The 13,600-nt window shown below is 60.7% G+C and overlaps 7 protein-coding genes across 7 annotated transcripts in view; 4 read left to right on the top strand and 3 right to left on the bottom strand.

Moving 5' to 3' along the window:
* Nucleotides 1-369, top strand: part of SDRG_05346 (hypothetical protein) — a 1,383-nt gene extending 1,014 nt beyond the window's left edge. The window contains exon 2 of the mRNA XM_008611059.1: nt 7-369. Within this exon, the coding sequence (XP_008609281.1) occupies nt 7-279 (273 nt within the window). The 3' untranslated portion in view covers nt 280-369. The remainder of the gene's footprint in view (nt 1-6) is intronic.
* Nucleotides 370-1,080: 711 nt separating this feature from the next.
* SDRG_05345 (hypothetical protein) lies at nt 1,081-2,364 on the top strand (the record flags this gene model as incomplete). The annotated part of the gene is made up of 1 exon (XM_008611058.1): nt 1,081-2,364. The coding sequence occupies one exon, from the start codon at nt 1,081-1,083 to the stop codon at nt 2,362-2,364; it is 1,284 nt and encodes a 427-aa protein (XP_008609280.1).
* Nucleotides 2,365-2,376: 12 nt separating this feature from the next.
* Nucleotides 2,377-3,769, bottom strand: SDRG_05344 (hypothetical protein). The gene is made up of 7 exons (XM_008611057.1): nt 3,721-3,769; nt 3,562-3,671; nt 3,395-3,515; nt 3,153-3,340; nt 2,951-3,108; nt 2,616-2,899; nt 2,377-2,576 (listed from the first exon to the last, which is right to left on the bottom strand). The coding sequence occupies exons 2-7, from the start codon at nt 3,642-3,644 to the stop codon at nt 2,433-2,435; spliced, it is 978 nt and encodes a 325-aa protein (XP_008609279.1). The 5' UTR covers nt 3,645-3,671; nt 3,721-3,769; the 3' UTR covers nt 2,377-2,432.
* A 200-nt stretch (nt 3,770-3,969) lies between these two features.
* On the bottom strand, nt 3,970-5,813 carry SDRG_05343 (hypothetical protein). Its single transcript, XM_008611056.1, has 10 exons — nt 5,755-5,813; nt 5,536-5,711; nt 5,279-5,477; nt 5,097-5,230; nt 4,869-5,054; nt 4,733-4,825; nt 4,607-4,690; nt 4,505-4,555; nt 4,267-4,461; nt 3,970-4,220 (listed from the first exon to the last, which is right to left on the bottom strand). The coding sequence occupies exons 1-10, from the start codon at nt 5,786-5,788 to the stop codon at nt 4,038-4,040; spliced, it is 1,335 nt and encodes a 444-aa protein (XP_008609278.1). The 5' UTR covers nt 5,789-5,813; the 3' UTR covers nt 3,970-4,037.
* Nucleotides 5,814-8,475: 2,662 nt separating this feature from the next.
* On the top strand, nt 8,476-9,431 carry SDRG_05342 (hypothetical protein). Its single transcript, XM_008611055.1, has one exon. The coding sequence runs from the start codon at nt 8,503-8,505 to the stop codon at nt 9,337-9,339; it is 837 nt and encodes a 278-aa protein (XP_008609277.1). The 5' UTR covers nt 8,476-8,502; the 3' UTR covers nt 9,340-9,431.
* A 935-nt stretch (nt 9,432-10,366) lies between these two features.
* Nucleotides 10,367-11,089, top strand: SDRG_05341 (hypothetical protein; the record flags this gene model as incomplete). The annotated part of the gene is made up of 1 exon (XM_008611054.1): nt 10,367-11,089. One exon carries the CDS (start codon nt 10,367-10,369, stop codon nt 11,087-11,089), a length of 723 nt encoding a protein of 240 aa, XP_008609276.1.
* SDRG_05340 (hypothetical protein) lies at nt 10,970-13,486 on the bottom strand. The gene is made up of 7 exons (XM_008611053.1): nt 13,268-13,486; nt 13,123-13,224; nt 12,217-13,068; nt 12,014-12,175; nt 11,828-11,965; nt 11,490-11,787; nt 10,970-11,449 (listed from the first exon to the last, which is right to left on the bottom strand). Exons 1-7 carry the CDS (start codon nt 13,472-13,474, stop codon nt 11,103-11,105), a joined length of 2,106 nt encoding a protein of 701 aa, XP_008609275.1. The 5' UTR covers nt 13,475-13,486; the 3' UTR covers nt 10,970-11,102.
* Between the last annotated feature and the right edge of the window lie 114 nt (nt 13,487-13,600).

Raw genomic sequence — 13,600 nt, 5'->3', positions numbered from 1 at the left:
TGCAAGAACGGCTTCAACGGCCCGACGTGCGGCGGCAAGCTCGACATTTGCGCGGGCGTCACGTGCTCGGGCGGCGGCTACACGAGCGGCGCGTCCGGCAAAGCTTGCACGTGCTTTTGTCCCAAGTGCCCTGCTGGCACAACCTGCACGGCATGTGGGGGCGCCGACGGCCGCGATTGCTCGACGTGCCCGGCGTCCACCCGGCTCAACGCGAGCAGCACGCTCCACCTCGCTGGTCTCGTCGCGGCCCTCGCCGCTTGTTTTACTTTGCTCCTGTAAGAGCCCGTGCTTGTGGCGGCCGCTTGCCGAGCGCGCCACGTAAGCTGTTTTAGATTTAACGTCAACCATGGGATTGCCATGTCTCGGAAAGCTTTGCACACAGCCGCCGCCACCATTTGGCCGAGCGACGTTATCAGCGATCACGCGGATGCACGCTTGAGAATCGGCCGCCTCCCTGTCCAAGGTCGAGAGGACGCACGATGTGAGAGTGAAGCGAGGTCAAGGCCGAAGTGAGCACCCATCGTCCACTTGGGTCGGTTGGGTACCGGTACATGAGGGTTCTGCGTGGAAAGCTGGTGCTGCGCAGGTCGCTGCGCTTGAAATTTTCACACCGTGTCGCTGGCGCCAGCGCCTTTCCTCCTCGACGGCCAAGATCCACGATCGTCGAACGGTCGATGGCCGACGCCGCGCCGACGCTTGGGCGCTGCGACAACGAGCCTCGCAGCGGAGCTCATCCAAGCGCCGTCCGAACTGGCCCTTCGGCGTCAAATTTTCTGGCGACTGCTGCGTGCGATCATCGGTCTCGCCGGCGGGATCTGGGTATACTTTAATCAAGTTTAAGAAAGGCCATGTCGCGTCGCTGGACCCTAGGCAACGCGCACCATGGTCGACGACGAGCGCATTTGCCGCAATGACGTGCTGCGATAATGCACTAGTAATGGTGCTGGAATCTCCGACAACAAGCCAGAAACCTGGAGAAGGATGTCCTGCAGAAGCTGGTCGCATTGATGGACGGCGACGATTACTCACTCGCCGAATTGGGGCCACCGACAGAGTTCGATTTGCCCACCACCTCCTCTGATGCAGCTCCTCCACGCCCTCTGCCTGCTTGGCGTAGCCATGGCCGCGCGCGTGGCGCCGCCCGTGCGCGACAAGAGCGTCGGTATCTGCAACACGGATGCCGAGTGCGCCAAGTACCCTGGCACTGTGTGTATCCTCATCAACTCGGGCGACTTCACGCAGGGCAAGTGCACGCCCAACTATGGCACACGACCGGTCTGCCGCGGCGGCCAAGCCGGTCTCTGCCCGCAGTACCAGACGACGACGGTCGGCTACATCAACGCGCAGTGCGTACTCGTCGATAAGTCTATGGCGCCGGTGACGGACACAGACGCCGTGACGCCGTCGACGGCCAAACCGACAGCAGCACCCGCCAAGCCGACGGCAGCGCCTTTGCGCTTCCTCCTTGTGAACACGACGGCGGCGCCGGTGGCTGGCGAAGACGCGGCGGGCAACGACACGGCCTTGTCGCCATTGACGCCCGTCAAGCCTCAGGCGTGCCCGACGAACGAGGGCCTCTCGCTCTCGGATCCCGCGTGCTGGTTCAACACGGCGCACAAGGGCAGCACCATCAGCGTGCAGTATCAGTGCATCTCGTACGACATGTGCTTGCAGCAGTCGGCGTGGGCCAAAGACGATCCCGCAGAGAAGGACGCGTACTGCCACCCCAAGGGCTGCGTCACGGGCGACCGCGAGCTCTGCAACAACCATGGCACGTGCCAAGGCAACGATGCGTACGCGCCCATGGAGCCCAAGGGCTACTCGTGCCGGTGCTACGCAGGGTACTCTGGCAAGATGTGCGAAACGCCGCTCAAGACCAAGGAGTGCGACGTCGACTGCGGTCTCGGCGGCGCCTGCATCAAGCGCCAGTGCGTCTGTTTCGAAGGCTTCCTCGGCCTCGATCCGCGATGCGGGTCGTGCACGTCGAACGCGGCCTGTGAGAACGGCAACGAGTGCGACGTCGACTCGGGCGTCTGCAAGTGCAAGGAGGGCTTCAACGGCCCGACGTGCGGTGGCAAGCTCACGCCCTGCGCTGGTGTCAAATGCAAGAACGGCGGCTTCCTCAACGTCGTCGGCACCAAGTGTGGCTGCCTCTGCCCCAAGTGCCCCGCCGGTATGCCATGCCAGACGTGCGGTGGCGCCGACAACACCGACTGCTCGACATGCTCGGGCGCGACCACCGAGTCGGCAACGTCGGGCAGTGGCAGCAAGGCCAAGGCCGGCGGTCGCGGCACCTCGAGCGACGCTTCGACGAGCGCCCTCTCGCTCCTTGCGCTCGCTACTCTTATGGTCCTCGCCATGTAAGTATCAAGTTGATATCGAGTGCTCTCGACATAAATTTGCCACAACAATTTGCATGTGCGAAGCGAGTGTTAGTTAGTAGTATGGAGCGTCAGCTGGATCGCGTGCTCGAGGTTCAGGAACGCCTCCTTCTGGTGCTCCTGCGTGTCCCGGAGCTTCTCGATGAGCCGCGCCTCTTCGCTCTCCATCTCGCGCAGGATGTTTTCGGCCACACTCTAGTTTCAAGTTGGTATCAAGTGGGTACATCTAGGCACCTTTTTCGTATACTCGTCCGCGAGCTTGTCCCGCGCGTTGCGCACGAGTTGCTGCTCGTGCTTCTTGCGCGCGAGCTCTCGCTTGCGCGCGGCCTCGAGCTCGCTGCGCTTGATGGCCTCGGACTGCTGCAACAGCCGGTGGCGCTCGGCCTCCTTCTCTTTGGCCAGCTGCATGCTCAGCTGCTGCTGGCGCGCCTTCTTGTCCTGCGCTTGCTTGGCGCGCTGCTCGGTGAGCGTGAGGATCGCCGTCTCCTTGCGCTTCTGCGAGAGCACCGCCGTCTTGGCTAATGGACTTGAAATGAGCACTCGAACGCAAATACTAGATGGCGTTGTACAGTGTTCGACAAGCGCGCTGCGCACGTTGGACTGCTGCCGCTCCATGTGCTCGCGCTTCATGCGCAGGTGGTCGGCGTTGCGCTTCTTGACGAGCTCGATCTCGCGCGCGCGCTTGTTGGCCTCGTCAATCTTCTTTTGCGCCTTCTTCTCCTCCATCCTGCACGCGATTTGATCAGACGAGCCGATGCCAAAGAGAGGAACCGGAGGTGCGCGAGGCGGTTCGCGAGCAGCTGGACGTCGTCCTCGGTGCGCTTGCGCTGCATCTTGGCGTCGAGCATCTCGCTATGGATCGCCGAGAGCGGCTCGGGCTCGTCGTCCCGCGTCGTTGGCTCGTCGTCGTCTTCGCCGAGCCGGTCCGCGTGCAGTGCAAACCACTGAAGAAAGACCGACTAGCGCCACGTGTACGTTCACGCAAAGCGACATTAACGCTACTGAGATTGCACCTTGGTGATGTCGCCGGTCGCGTCCGGGTCGAGCTCGTCGAGGTACCGCTCGAGGTCACGTCGCGCGACGCTGTAGCCCATCTTGGCCAGCACGGTCGAGAGGTGCTCGGTCGCGATCGCCCTGCGCATAGGCTATGAGATGCTCACTCGGCCATCGCAAGTCGTACTCGCGCCCGGCGCTGTAGACGGCAAAGATCGTCTCAAAGCCGATCTCGTCCAGCGCATCGCGAAGAAGGTTGTCGTCGGCCATCCCGCGAGCCTAAATATACTGCGCCAACTACAGCCCCGTGTTGCTCTATTTATACAGCGAGATGTCGCTTCCGTACGCAAGGGTCCATGAGCCCACTTTGCAACACTCGCGCGCTAGTAGCTGCGAGCGACTTGTCCCGGGCTGCCAAAGGCTGCAGGGTGCTCTTGCACGAACAGTCCGCCGTTCTCCAGCCGTTCTCGAGCCTGTCTCCTTCGACCGCAGCAACGGGTGTCGATACGAAGATTGGCGGTGGATGATTCCATGCGATGCGACAAGCTCGTGATGAGCGCAACCGGCAGCGTCCGCAAACATCCACCATTGTGGTGTGGACCATCAAGACATGAAGGCGAAATGATGCTTTTGATCGAGCAACGAACGGCTACGCTTGTCGCATCAGCGCCAGATTGCGTCCGAGACGCGGACGACGTCGATGAGGCCCGCGACGTCGTGCACACGCACGATGGCCGCGCCGCCCGCAATTGCCGCGCTGCACGTGGCGGCGGTCGCCCAGTCGCGGTCGCTGGCCTCGGGCTTGTTGCAGATCGTGCCGAGAAACTTCTTGCGTGATGCGCCAATCTAACAAGCACGCTACGAACGGAAGGATGATGCGTCATCAACGTACCAAGACGGGGCACGGTGCGCAGCGAGCGGTGAGCGTCGCCACGTGTCGGAGGAGCTGCAGGTTCAAGTCCTTGTCCTTGGCAAAGCCGATGCCCGGGTCCACGACGAGGTTCCACGTTGGAATTCCCGCCGCGACGGCCGCCACCACGAGCGCCCGCAAGTCGGACGCGACGTCGTCCACGACGTTGGCATACTCCTATGGCTCGGTGAGTCTGGCACCGAGTCGCAAGAATGGTTACCTTGAGCGTCGTCATCGTGGCCGGAGTCCCGCGCATGTGCATGACAATGTACTAGGCGCATAGTACACTAATAAGGAAATGGTGGTCGAGCTACGCGGATACCGGCACTTTCAACGCAGCGACGGTCGAGAGCATGGCCACGTCGGCCTGGCCCGCGGAAATGTCGTTGACGAGCGTGGCCCCAGCCTGCGTCGCATGAGAGCTTCGCACGGACGTAGTCGCAAGTACCTCGATCGCCGCTTTGGCGACATCTGCCTTGGTCGTATCGATGGAAATCGGGATCGACGAGGCGGCGCGGATGCCACGAATGACCGGGAGGACCTACGTCTTGTATCAACCACATGCACGCTGTAGAATGGTGTACCCGAGCGAGTTCCTCGTCCAGCGAGACGGGCGACGCGCCGGGGCGACTCGACTCGCCGCCGACGTCGATGATGTCGACGCCGGACGCAACCATGGCGAGCGCCTTCTCCACGGCAACTTGCGAGTTACCGATGCCGTCGGCGCTGAAGCTGTCGGGCGTCGCGTTAACAATGCCCATGACGTACGTCTAGCACTCCATTTTGCACTTTGCGCGTTGGGCTATCCATACCTTTTGGTGCAGGACCCAGTGCTGACTGGGGCCGAGGCAGAGCACGGGCACGGGCGGCGTCTCAATGTGGGTCGTGGCTTGCAGTGCGTGGTAGAGTTCTCGGATCGTCTTGTGCAGTTGCGGGTGCTCAAAGTCTGCACACTCCAATGAGTCGACGCAACATAATGTCAGCGACGTCGTACCGGCGGCGATGTCGAGCAGCGGGCGTAGGACAAAGTCGCGCTCCTGGATGAGCAGGTGCGGAACGTGCAAAGGTCCAACGGCCGTTGTCGTCTCAATGACGTCGGCGCCGTAAAAGAGAATGTCCACGTCGAGCACGCGCGGGCCGTAGCGCAGACCCGACGGCGTGCGCCCGACCAGCACCTCGATCTCCTTGAAGCACTAGACAGAGACAGCGATAGCGCCAACGCCCGTCACTCAGCAAAGCCAAGCGACGTACGAGAAGAAGATCCACGGCAGACAAGGCCGTCTCGAGCTCGAGGATGGCGTTGAGGAACTGCGGCTGGTCCGTGACGTACTGCGGCACAGTCGTGTACAGCGCTGACGTCTGCAGCACCGCGCCCGCGAGCTGGTTGAGCGCGTCCACGGCGCGGTGCAGATGACCAGCGCGGTCGCCTACGTAGCCGTCAGCGCTGGTCGTCGTCACCGCCATGCGTACCCAAGTTGGAGCCGATCGCCACCAAGACCCGCATCGTCCGACTTTGCAAGCTGGCGGCCAATAGCTTGGTGTCCACCAGACCATCTGGCCGTCATAGAGCTAAAAACACGCAATACAGGGTGGCATTCGCGCCGTCAACCGCAGCCGCGCCGTCGTTGGCCGCGACGCGGCTTCTTCCATGTGGCCACCAAGATTCGCGTGCATCCTGCGCGCATCGCGTCGTTGCGGCGCGCGGCAGAGAGTCTGAGAACGCCGCCGACGTAGTCCAGGACAAGTTGGGTGGGTCTAGCCTTGCACATGCGGCAATTTGGCTCACGCACGTGCTTGGGGCTCCTGTGATTTGACCAGCGCCGAAGGCGTGGCGATCGCACATTGGCAGCAGCCCATACATCATGCCCATACATCACCCTTGAACACTGCAGCAAGCCTGCCAATGGTCCCTTGACGCACCACCAACGACAACGGTACACGGAGAGCAAAGCATCTCGACGAAAAAGCTGAGTCGTTTTCACCGAGTACCGGTGCAGATCGTCGAAAGGCGACCATTTTGACGCGGGGTGTGGATACATGGCATGGAATAAGATTCAAATTTGAGATTCACGAGCCTGTTTTTGTCTGTGTTGTGTGTTGTTGTGGTATCGTGGGTGCTGCCACTCGCAGTTCCGAGGGTCTACTACGTCCAATGCAAGCTCCACTGCTGAGTCGAGCAAGTCGAACCGCAACGCATGCAGCAATCTCGATTTGAAGTAATGCGCGCGAAAACATTCCGAGTCTGTTACTGCGCCGGTAATCGTCTTTGGTCCGTCAGCTCCTCCTCGCGCCGCGATGATCGGCGACCTGCAGTTACTCGCGTCCTTTCCCCGAGGCCGGCTCCTTTCGGCTTCCGTTCTCGTATATTACTGCACGCGCTGGGCACCTTGCAGGCGGTTGAAGTCGCAGGCGGCGTCTGACCACACGTGCGTCGACCTACACCACGCGGTTGAAGTCAATATCATCTCGCAGCCAAGACGAAGCGCAGTAATTGCTTGCCGAGTTTGGTTCGTAAGAAGCTTGTGCTTGTGCAGCGAGTATCTTGTCTAATATAACTGCGATCGTTCGCAATACGCCAAGGTTCGTCCTGCATGGATCCCTCTGGACCGATTTGGCTCGAAGTGGTCGAACGAACAGATAGCGTCGCAGGCGAGATCGAGGCTGACAATGGTTTGCGTCGAGGAATCAATGGCTGCATCGAGTAGATACCTGGCGCGTCGACGGCCTTTCCTCAGACTCTCTCCGCATCATTCGTCGTTGCGCTCGGCTTGGCGTCTATACAGCGCCTAGACACGCATCAAGGAGGAGTGTCGAGACTGCTTCGTCCTCCCAGGATGATCCGCCGCCATCTGCATCTTTGCTTCAGCGCCACGTTTGCATTACTACAACCACCCGTGACGCTTGGATGGAACGCTTCTTCAAGATCCCATATCGCGACAGTGGGCTCATGCCATCTGTGTGGACAGCAGGCGTGCGCCCCTTGAAACCCACACACCGGAACGTATGGCTGCTCATTCATTGAATGCGCACCCAGCGTCGTGCAGCACCTGGCGTCGTGATGATACCGGACCCTATATCGAGAAGGCTATCGAGAAGCCCCTCCCAGGACCTTGCTCGACGGCTCTCGGAAGCTCTTTCGATCTGCGACCGCGTTCAAGAGTAAACGCATACAACCAAGACAGGCTTTCCGAAACCTGCGACCGCTTCGTATCCTCCGTTCGCCATGCGGTGTGTCACGCAGAGACACATGGAATCAGAAGATTCGCGCCAACTCTTTTGGGCCGCGCATCATCAGTGGAGCGACCCGCTTGGTTTACCCAACATTGCGAGCGTCGAGATTGGTCGACAACGCACCATGTACACTACGGGTAGTACCAGTGAGGCTCACCGCCGGAGAAGACTTCTGGATAGCAGTCTTGCTCCGACGGCTGGCGATATGTAGGAGCGGCCTGTCGGTGACCTGTGTGACCGCGTGCGTGGCTATGGAGATAATCCCAGGCGCAAAGAACGCGGGATCGCGTCCGTCGTTGCTTGATGTGCATCAACCCAGGTGCAGTGCGGCTTCCTCCCGTTGCGAGCGCCGACACGTGTCGACCTTGTACACATCAACGATGGCCGCCACGTGGAGAAGCAGCCCACTGGTCTAGAGGGAGTAAACGACGATGCCAGTCGAGACACGGCGAGGTCGTCTGGTCCTGATGGACATGACAGTGTAGCACATCGATATATATCAACGCGACTTCAACTGCCAAGGTGGTTTGCAGCGCGCGCTGGCCTCAGTGCGACGTCGTGGACCTGTGCGTATGTGGCCGACCCGATTGTTCCAATGCTTCAAGGACAGGGGGTCGCGACTCACGCAAGTGCATATGCGAATCTTTCTCGACGCTGTGAGTAGCAGCCCATCCCCGCCTTGGCGCCGCACCGGTACCTACCAAAGGGAGCGGCAAAGGGACAACGACGGTTGCTAGGAGGCTGGGAGCTGCCGCGTTCTCAGCTCTCCCTGGACCTACAGTACCGGTGCTGATATCGCTGGCGGCTTGGACACGGCGCACCCATCGCCGAGCACTGGCCTCATCTGAAAAGTATCTTCTGCTGGCAACTGCATCTGTTTTCTTTACATCGGGCGAAGCGACATGTTGCGAGAGTGGCCTGCCGCGACGCCACCACGTGTGCAGCTCATTTTCCATTTCACTCGGCGCCGAGTACAGCAGCTGCAGCATGATGACGCCCTTCCAAAGTGCCAGCCTCGAGCCGATCCCGTTTGCGCACGGCATCACCACACATTTCCTCGACGACCCGGAGCTCGTGTGCTTTCTAGACCGCGAGTTCAACGAGCACAAGCCGCCGGCCATCAAGGTCGAGCCGCTCTACGCCTTTCCGCTCGCGATGCAGCGCTCGACGAGCAACAGCAGCTCGAGTTCGACGAGCACGGTCGACACGGACGACGACCTCGCCGCGCCGTCGCACTCGCGCCGCAAGATCTGCGCCATGGACGGCTGCCTCCGCAACGTCCGCTCCAAGGGCTACTGCAAGTCCCACGGCGGTGGCAAGCAGTGCAGCATGGACGGCTGCGCCAAGGAAGCGCAAAACGGACAGTTCTGCATCGGCCACGGCGGTGGCAAGTGCTGCAAGGTGCCCAACTGCTCCAACGCCGCGCAGTCCCAGGGCCTCTGCAAGGCGCACGGCGGCGGCGCGCGCTGCAAGTTCAACGGCTGCGAAAAGAGCTCGCAGGGCGGCGGTTTCTGCCGCACCCACGGTGGTGGCAAGCGCTGCGTCGAGCCTGGCTGCACGAAGGGCGCCCAGCGTGGCAACAAGTGCGCCAAGCACGGCGGCTGCCGAACGTGCACGGTCGGCGACTGCGTCCGCACCGACCGCGGCGGTGGCTTCTGCGAGCTTCACCGCAAGGACAAGCTCTGCATCGCGCCGGGCTGCAAGCGGCTGCGAAAGAGCATGGGTATGTGCACACCGCACGTGCGCGAATGGCGCGCGGTCCGCGGCTGCGGCGACGTCATGCTCGGGCTCAAGACCGAAGCGCTGAGCCTCTCGATCCACTAAGCCCACGCCACCGCCTTTTTATCTACCACCAACTATTAGACGACTATTATTTTACAACTATAAACCTAAATCGAGTTAGATGCTACGTACTATTGGTATTGTCTGTAGTACAGTTTAGTGTATATATACTATACTTGCGTGCAGAGGTGCTTCCTCTCTTGCGAGTCGTAATAGCAGGCGAATCGATCCAGACTGCCACACGATCTTGTGTTTGGTAGCATGCGTGGATACACATTGCACAAGCACATGTACCGTAACTAACAACACACTTTAAATTCAGTCGCGCGAAATAGTGTACATCGAGCAGCTGCACCAGCGACGCGAGCGGTCGAGTTCTTTTTGTGTACACCGGTCGCCGTGACGCCCGTAGTGCAATCTGAAGCCGAAGGACCGTCTCGATGACGAGCCGCCGACACGGAATGCCGAGATCCAGGAGGTGACCGGTGCAGTCAGGTCTCGTCTACGAAGCAGCAGCTGTCGTGACGGCTCTACTCAACGCGAGCAACCCAAGAAGACAGCAGTTGAAGGTCGTGTTGGCGAGTACTGTGTGTGCATGTAGCAGACAGTAGTGAGTAGACAAGAGTCGGATTGCTCTCGAGGAGCGACAGAAGGAGCGACCGCAAGCAGCGTCGTATCGCAGATCAGGCTTTCGGCAATGCTCGTGCGAACGCAACGTCGAAGCGCGTGGAACAACCGTCTCCAGCTGCGCAACACATTGCACCTCGTGATTTCCAGTGTATGTAGAGACAGAGTGTACCATTGTACAATTTGTCTTTGCCAAACTACTGGTGCACGACGAGCTAACTCGAAGCTGGTACGATACGATCGAGTTGCCAGAAACCTCGTCCTATGAGCCGAGAGCCGCCAGACTCAAGTTGAAGTGGACCCTCGTCTCGGATTGGCCAAACAACGCGCCGTCGGGCCAATCAAAAGCGCTCCATGGGCGGGTTTGATTCAAGTGGCGGGCGATTGGCCGCCGCCGAAGATCGCAAGGCAACCAAATTCACTTCGGCCACCTCGAAGACCGATGAGCTGCTTGGTTGTGCTCTCGAATGCCGACCTCGTCGAGCGCGTCCTCGCGTACCAGCCCGGCGTTCCGCTCGCCGCACTCACCTTTATCGCTGCGTGGAAGCAACTCGGCTTGCCGCACACCGTGGCCGACTACGCCAGCAAGGTCGGCGACGTGGCGATGCTGCGGCGCCTTGCGTCGTGCGGCCACGGAGCGCTGACACCCAAGGCCCTGGACTGGGCTGCGATGCACGGGCACCTTGATGTCGTTCGCTACCTCCACGAGACCCGCCACGCAGCGTGCACGGTCGATGCACTCGACCAAGCGGCCAAGAACGGCCACGTCGCCGTCGTCACCTACCTCTGTAAAGAGCGCCGCGAAGGCTGCACCTCGAACGGGTACCTCTGGGCCGCATCGCACGGTCATGTCGACATCATCGTCGTTCTCAGTGCGCACCATCCGCAGCAGCAATGGAACGGCGCACTGGCGATCGAGCGGGCGACCGCGGCGGGCCACGTCGCCATGGTGCAGTGGCTCTTGCCCCGGCAGTCGCCGCTCACGCTCCAGTCGGTCCTCAAGATTGCCGTGTACCACGGGCACGTGGCCATTCTGCAGCTGCTTTTGCGCACCAAGACCCTGCGGTTCGACGAGAGCACGATGACGACGATGGCGCTGCACCGAGGCCACGACAACGTCGTGTCGTTTCTCCAGAGCTGTCGAACAACGCTCTGCGTTCTCTAGCGTTGTTATATATTTATAAGCCGTTGAGCGCCCACTGCTCGATGAGCGTCGTGCACGCAATTCGCTTGTGTTTGATCGCGTCCAGAATCACCGACGCGCGCAGCGTGAGCTGGAGGAGGCGGAACTCGGGCTGCACCTGCTGCGCGGCCGTCGTCGAGCCCGACATGTGGTGAATGAGCTGGAGCGAGTGGAGGTTGTCGAGCGCTTTGAGCGCGTCGAGGCGCCCCGGCGACTTGAGCGAGTGCTTGCGGTAAAAGAGGTTGCACTCTTGAAACACCATTTCAAACGAGTACGAGCTGCGCCCGACGCGCTCCAACGCGATCATGGCCAGCAACAGCGTCAGCTCCCGCGTCGTAATGCCTACGCTCCATGTCGGTCGCGAGCGATACATTGAAAGTACCTTGGAGCGTCTGGAGCTGGTGGGGCGGCGCGAGTTGCGCCATCGCCGTCTCAAAATGGCTCTGTCCCAAGAGCGGCGACGTCGGCGTGAGCGTGTTCACGGCCACGTGGGCGACGCGCAGAAACACGTGCGTCGGTTTGCCGAGGTCGTACCAGTACTGCAGCTCTGGCAAGAGCGACGACGCCGCGTCAAAGAGCGCAAAGTGCAGTGCTTCTTCGTAGGCGGTAAAGTACGCGGCGGGCGGCGGGTTCGTGAGCGGCCACTCGTGTGCGCGCAGCTGCAGCGTCATCCAGAGCAGCTAGCCACGGTTTGCATGCGTCCTACAGCGTGTCTATTACCTGCAAGATGCTCTTCATGGGCTGCCGGAGCACGACGATTTGAAAGTTGGAGAAGCGGGACTTGACGCGCTTCTCGAGCTGCGAGATAATGTTGAAATTGCTCGAGACTCCGAGGAGACCAATGCGCACGTCTTTGGTCTACAGGGAAGGGTACGGTTGTTGGTCTATCGCAACGGGTATCCGCACCTGCATCCAGTCGAGGAGGTTGTACAGGAGCAGCTGCTTGGCTTTGCTTTCGCTCACAAACGCGTCAAAGTCGTCGAGGACAAAGACGACAGCTTCTTTCAATAGCGCCTTCTCGAGCAGCAGCTGCTTCATAAAGTCGTACATGTTGAAGAAGGCGACGCTCTACGCCGTCTATGAGATCTGATAGCGGTCGACGGTCGTACGCGCTGGCCGATCGCGCCGTCCGGCGAGAGCTGCTGCACAATCTCGCGAAAAGCCTCGACCTCGTTGCTGAAGAGACTGCCGCTGAGGTGCACCAGGTGGAACGGGTGCGCTGTTGCATATGCGGTTTGCAGCTGGTGCACAGCTTTCTGGAGGATGCTGCGCTTGCCGTTGCCGACAGACCCGACAAGGAGCGCGGACTGGTTCTCGCCGTGCACGATCGTACGCTCGAGGAGGCTCTCGACCTGCGCCACGTGAGTCTCGAGGCCGATGAGCGACGACCCGCTGCTCGCGTGCTGCTTGGCGATCGAAGTTTTCAGCACGAGCTTGATTTGGTTGACGTCGTCGTCCGAGAGCGTCATCGCCTCAACTTTGTCGGATTGGGCAAACTCGGCTTCGACCTCGGCGGCAATCTCGTCGGCTTCAAATTCGGCCTCAACTTCGGCTGCAATCGCGTCGGCGTCGTCGTCGTCTTCGACCGACGAAGGAGCCTCGACGCTCGCCACGCTTTCGTCCTCTGACACCTTGCGGCTGCTCTCGGTGGATGGCAGAGCGCTGGCAGGCGCTGGCGCTAGGGCGGAAGATACCTCAGCGGCAGGAGCGTCGGCCGTGGTGGCAGCGGCTTCAATCGCAGGTGGCGCTTCGCTCACGACGACAAGAAGAGGCGGCGGCACCACCGACGGCTCTACAACGGGTTTGATGCTCGGCGGTATGGCGAGAATCGGTGGCGGCAGCTCGAACGCGTCCAGGGTCTCATTCGGAGCGGCGTCTTTGCCAGCCACAAGTGCCGGGCTCGCACTCGATAGCGCCGGGCTTGCACCTGTCGGCAGCAAGTCTGCCAACAGATTATTGTCCTATACAGCACGCACACCTCAGCGCTTGACTCTGCGTAAGTGGGTATGTCGGACCAGAGACCCGACGCTGCTAACGGACGTCTCGAGCGACGAGTTGGCAGGGTCTCGGTTTTCTTCCTGCTTGCCCAGGCACAGCGGCGCAGCCTCGTCTGGCATCTGCAAAGCCATGAGTACATGCAAATAGGGCGGATCGACATACAGCCTTGGGCGGTGCCATGGCCGAGCGGTGCACGATGGGCGACAGCAGCGGTGCGGCCGCAAAGGCGAGGTGGAGCCGCGGGTTGGCCTCGCGCGGCGACGTCAGCTTCCGCTTCTTGGAGGCTCCAGGCGGTGGGTGGTCATCGAGATCGACATGCTTCTCTTCCTCGTCATACAGGTTGGCGAGGAAGGACTCGGCGAAATCCATGCCCGAGCGCGTGTTTACCACTGTTACGTTTATCCGGACAAGCCAGAATGTGTGTTGTTCACACTATATCCTGCTTGTGCTTTGGCGCCAAGATGCGAACGCATATTACTGTCATACGAGTATTAG

Source organism: Saprolegnia diclina (assembly GCF_000281045.1).
Source record: "Saprolegnia diclina VS20 unplaced genomic scaffold supercont1.14, whole genome shotgun sequence".
NCBI lineage: Eukaryota > Oomycota > Saprolegniomycetes > Saprolegniales > Saprolegniaceae > Saprolegnia > Saprolegnia diclina.
This window is presented reverse-complemented; position numbering and strand designations above follow the sequence as displayed.